Here is a 5,281-nt window from a genome sequence, read left to right as displayed (position 1 = left end):
TAAACATATAGGCATTGGAGGGTAGGGACTAAGGTACTGGAATTGATAAAGCTCATGATTAAGATGTTTGGTAGGATGAATTAAGAGTGGTAAAGCCTATCCACATAGGATTGGTGAAACCTAAAATTTTATTCTCGAGATTGAAATTTCCATCTTCGGTCACCTTCATCCTCATCGCCAACCCCTTCAAATTTAGACCTTAAATAATGCCCTCGAGTGCTTTCTTTCTGATTATTCATACAAATTTCACACAATAAAAGAGGCAGATACTAAGACATGCATGATACAACAATCAAGTCACCATCATGCGAAAAGGTAATCGTCTGAGATACTTTCACTTCAGAAACTTACAAGATCAGAATCTAAATTTGTCTGCTACTAATACTGATTAATACTTGCTTGAAATCAAATACTGTATCCATCAACGTGCATTTTAAAACTAAGTGAGAAGAGAAACAAACGCCTAATGTTGTGTTAGATGCTATGCCTTCAGCTTTCCACTCACCCCACGCTTACTAGGCCAAATACCATTTCCTGAACTTTTCTTGGCTGCTACTGAACATTGATCATTTCTGCCATTTTTATTGCTCACCTCAGCTTGGAGCCGCCGTCGCCGCATTCTGTTTTCAAGTCGCATCCCTCTTAAAGCACGGGCTCGGCGCTCAATTTCCAATGCTTGTGTGAAATTCCAGATCCTAACTATGCCTTCCTCACCTCCGCAGACAATTCGGTCAGCACCTATATCAACTGAGAAAAGATTGCTCTTGAATCCATGAAGCATCCTCTGGGGGGGTTCTACCGTGCTCCGTTCCAAATGCTTTGCCCTTGAAACTCGCTTCTCCAAAGCACACTTGCTAGATCGCAGCAGCTTTCTCACGTCAATAAGAGCCAACTTGCCATCACTAGATGCTGAAACAAGCCAGGGAAACTCAAAAGAAAGGGAATACACTGGACCAGTGTGAGGAATCCATGTTGCAATTTTCCAAGGTTTGGTTTCAGCACGATCACTCATGATCTCATACATGTTTATTGCACCATCATCGCCTCCAGTAAAAAGGAAATCACCTGTATGGCTTCGTGCCAAAGCATAAGTATTACCAACATGAGCATTATGAATAATGGTCATCAAAGTTCCACTATTAGTATCCCAAACATACACATCTGAACCTGATGAACAGGCAACTGTAGTATTATGGGGAACAAGACCCCATACCCAATCACTGTGCCTCAGCACCTGCGTGCACTTCAGTGAATAACGATCCCACAGTCGAACGGTCATGTCCCAAGAACCACTGTAGATCCTAGTCAAATCTAAGGCAAGTGAAGTTATCGGACCGTCATGTCCCCAAAGTCGAAACTCAGTATTCTGATTATGTGCGCTTCTAAGCTCAAATAGATGAGAGAGTCCTTCAATTGCTCTCCAACAGTGAATAAACCCATCTGTACCCCCAGCAATCAGCAGCCTTCTATCTGCTGCAACAGCACGAATGGTACAGCCAAGAGGTCTCGATGATGCAATAGATAACCCATCTTCCATGTCCCACATCCTCACAACAGAATCATATCCTGAGGTAAATATGAGCTTTGCGGAAGCCAGCAGGAAAACAGTCCTAACCGCCTCAGTATGGCCATACAACACATCAATGCTATAACGTCCCATAAATGTCCTGCTCCTAAACTCCCTTTCCACAAATAGCTCCCTCCATGACTTCTCATCTGTAACTTCTGAATCCAGAACGGCAGGAACTGTTGGAAGTCCCCACCTCTCACAATAGAATTCCTTCCAAGCATGGTGTTCAAATGCAAGTCTATGGAAAATTGTGGAGACGCAAGACACAATACCAAGCTCTTTTGGATCAAGGTAATTCAGAATTTCAGAAATCAAGGCCGGGGGAAGATCAGTAATTGACCGACAATAGTCAAGAACAACATCACTATGAAATGAGGTTATAATTCCTTTCTTGGAAGGAAACTTCGATGCTCGTTTAGATTTGTCAATCTTCTCATATTCAGGTTTGCTATTTAAAAAGGGACCAGATGTTGCAATCCCTTCACACTCGGTTTTGTTAGAAAGCGGATTTGGCTCAGCTATATCAATGCCAGGATCTAACAAAAGTTCTACCAAACTTTTTGAAACCTCGGTACTCGTTGGGCATTCAAATGCCATAAAAATTTGGGATCCTACACTTTAATTTCAAGGGTTGAAAGATCAAACCCCAAAATGACAAAAACAAAAGATATTCAAAAATTACCGAGCCGAAAACGATGAAAAGAATTTGTAGAAAAAATCGAAGGCAAAGAAACCAAACTAAAATTAAGAGCAAGCCACAAGAAGAAACCCTAGAAACGAGCCCCGAATTTCGCGGAAACAAAAAGAATGAAAGTAGGAAATTTTCCCAAAATATTTGACAAAAAGTTAACCAAGGAAGAAGAATTGAAGGTTAATGTGATCTAAGTCTAACAAACTAAATGAGGAAAACAGAAGGAAAGCGAGGAAATTCAAACGAAGATGAAATAAATTGAGCGATTGAAATACCTGAAAGAGGCGAAGCAGAGGGAGACTGAGAGAGAGAAAGAGAAGAGGGAAGAACTCGGAGGGAAAAGGATCCTAAAGTTGCGAGAAGGGTCGGGGAACAGAGAAAAGCGAGAAACAAGAGATACTCATATGGTCCAATTGTCCAAGGCGGCATAGATCGACGCCCCCCTTTCCCTTTTGCTTATTATTAGCCTTTCGTTGGCAAACTAATACTATAACAGAGGGGGGAAAAATAATATATATATATATATATATATTTTCGGTGCTCTTAGGTCTTTATGTTGGGTACATAATTTTATTAAGGGTTAATGAGTATTTTCGTAATGACCTAAAAAAACAAAAAAAACAAAAAAGAAAAGATAAAAAAGTGATGATAGTAATAATAATAATAATAAAATCTGATGGGGCATCTTTTATAATTTTCCCCAACAACTTCGGGTCTTACTTGGTAATTTTTTCAAGGAGCTTATTGTATCATTCTCTCCCTTCTCGGCGGTGGAAAAAGTGCAGAAACAGAGTGACTAGGAGAGCGAGCAAGTGATCGTCCGATTTCATACTTCCCTTCCTCTTCTCCGTCGAACTGCACCTCTGGCCTTCACCGTTGGTTGTGCTCCTTGCTCCACCGCCGTATTTCTGCTGTTAAAGGGCTGAAGTCGTGAGACTCTCTTACTCTACGTCTTCCTCTGTTTCTTCTTTACTTCATTATCGTCAGCTAGAGCGTGGGTGTGCATGGTCTTCGTCTATTTTTCATTCTCAGCTGCTAGACGTTACACATGTGTGGATGGTGAGTTCACTCCTCCTTTTTGCTGGCTGATGATTTCTATCTTCCTCCTATCAGTACTGTCGTTATTTTTTGGGGAGAATATTTGATTTGGGACTGCGGTTCGATTAAGGCAACATGTTAATTCATTATGATGCCAAGCTGAATCTTGATTGTGGAGTTACATGTTTGAGCTGTCAAGATGTTGGTTCATGATTGAGTGAATGATCAATGCTCTCAAAGTATTTGAAAAATTGCTTGAACGAAGGAACTTTGGAAATAAGGTTGTTTAATTTTATATTAGTGTCTGGAAGAATTATGAAATACCACTTGAAAAGCTATGTATATAATTACATAAAGAAGTAATAAGTTGGAAATATTGGTTAAGATCTTGGGTACCTAAAATGGATAATATCAAATTAAATATTGATCTGTGATGCTTCATTAAACATTAAGATAGCATGAATGTATAAAATAGTTTTCTCTTGCTTCTACTGGGTTATGGTTAATTTCTATATAAAAATTTAGTGAAGCATATGTATGACTATTCATATCTGTAGGTAATGTGATGCGAAGTTTGAGATGTAGGAAAGACGAATTTGATAGAATATAAGTTGTTCAGTTTTCTATATTAATAGTTTTGAAGGGACATGCATAAAGACGAATTTGATAGAATATAAGTTGTTCAGTTTTCTATATTAATAGTTTTGAAGGGACATGCATAAGTAGTGATTTAAGTCATTAAATTAAAACCCTATAGTACCTAAGGTAAATTATGTTAAAGTAAATGATGGTTGTGACATTTCATTAAGTTTTAAGAAAGTACAAAAAAGGTGAAAATATTTTCTCTTGCTTTAGCTAGATTGGTAATAAGTTAGTTAATTAATAATGAATTTATTGATTAAATATTTAAGGTTGTGATATTGTTTGGGAATTGAATTTAAATGTTCACCAAATGTTGGAAAATTACTTGATAAATAATCTTAGAATTATAATTTATTTGTCATGAAATTAAAAGTATCACTAAAATTAAAGAGAAAAGTTAAGAGATACAAGTTTTAAAATTTTGAAAAATCTTCAGGTGAGTGGGTAGTGTGCCAAATAATATCTTGTGAAGTGTTTATAAAATTTCTTTATTTAAATGTTTACATTATTTTCTTATAAGTTGTATAAATATTCTTGTCAATTTTAATTTTAGGATTTATACAATTCTTTTTACTTAACTTTTATATTAATTGGTTATTACAAAATTTGCTTTATATTCATTAAGAATTATGCTACTGTTAAAGAATATTTGGATCTAGTACATTATTAATAGAATATTTATTCTAAATATTTTTATTGTTTAAATTTTATGATTTATATTACAGATATAAAAAAAATGGTGATTTATGCATGGAGAAAATTGAAAAGAAAATATGATAGTTGAATATTATATTTTGAAAAGAATGGTTTTCAATGAATGTTTCAACTCCATGCACGCTCAATTTGAATTAGGAGAATTGAGTTTAGAACACTGAATGTTAATGGCAGTTTCGTTACCCCTTAACGTACCATGGTACACCTAGCTAGCAGGGTGTTTGTAAGAGATGCTAGCCCCATGCGCAGGCTAACGCATATGGAACGGAGGGATAGATATTCATGAGTATCGTACTCACATTTCTTTCGTGGGTTTCGTGCCGCATTTGTTTCATGACTTCTAGTCACGCTTGATTATTTTGTGATTTTAAGTCGTGCTTGCGGGTTATTTATCCTCATGAATTATATGTTTACGCTTGTTAATCATTCTAACAAAGCCTCGCTAAAAGTGAATTTTTAAAAACTTATTATTTTTAAATTTATTTTATTAAACAAATTATTGTTTGATCATATATGATTTTATATAGTAAATTTCCCCCTATATTGGTTTTAAAAGAAAATTCATTGTTTTATATTATTTATTTACAAACATTTTTTTATCATTATTTGAATTCCTTTTATATACT

At 36.0% G+C, this 5,281-nt stretch overlaps 1 protein-coding gene across 2 annotated transcripts; it reads right to left on the bottom strand.

The window, feature by feature from the left end:
* Nucleotides 1-306: 306 nt before the first annotated feature.
* Nucleotides 307-2,740, bottom strand: LOC129318010 (F-box/WD-40 repeat-containing protein At5g21040). 2 transcript variants are annotated; one of them, XM_054962495.1, is made up of 2 exons: nucleotides 2,537-2,740; nucleotides 307-2,181 (listed from the first exon to the last, which is right to left on the bottom strand). In XM_054962495.1, exons 1-2 carry the CDS (start codon nucleotides 2,688-2,690, stop codon nucleotides 482-484), a joined length of 1,854 nt encoding a protein of 617 aa, XP_054818470.1. In that variant the 5' UTR covers nucleotides 2,691-2,740; the 3' UTR covers nucleotides 307-481. The 2 variants fall into 2 exon arrangements, with proteins under 2 accessions (XP_054818470.1, XP_054818471.1); XM_054962496.1 differs by having other exon boundaries at nucleotides 307-2,186; nucleotides 2,537-2,677.
* Between the last annotated feature and the right edge of the window lie 2,541 nt (nucleotides 2,741-5,281).

Source organism: Prosopis cineraria, unplaced genomic scaffold (assembly GCF_029017545.1).
Source record: "Prosopis cineraria cultivar Desert tree isolate PC_DT_omini unplaced genomic scaffold, ASM2901754v1 PC8, whole genome shotgun sequence".
NCBI lineage: Eukaryota > Viridiplantae > Streptophyta > Magnoliopsida > Fabales > Fabaceae > Prosopis > Prosopis cineraria.
Note: the sequence above shows the minus strand (reverse complement) of the source record. Positions and strands in the feature narration are given on the sequence as shown.

Coding starts and splice junctions, on each gene's coding strand:
- LOC129318010 (XM_054962495.1), bottom strand. CDS start 2,690: ATGCCGCCTTGGACAATTGGACCATATGAGTATCTCTTGTTTCTCGCT. Junction 2,182..2,536: donor CTCTGCTTCGCCTCTTTCAG/GTATTTCAATCG, acceptor ATTAAAGTGTAG/GATCCCAAATTTTTATGGCA.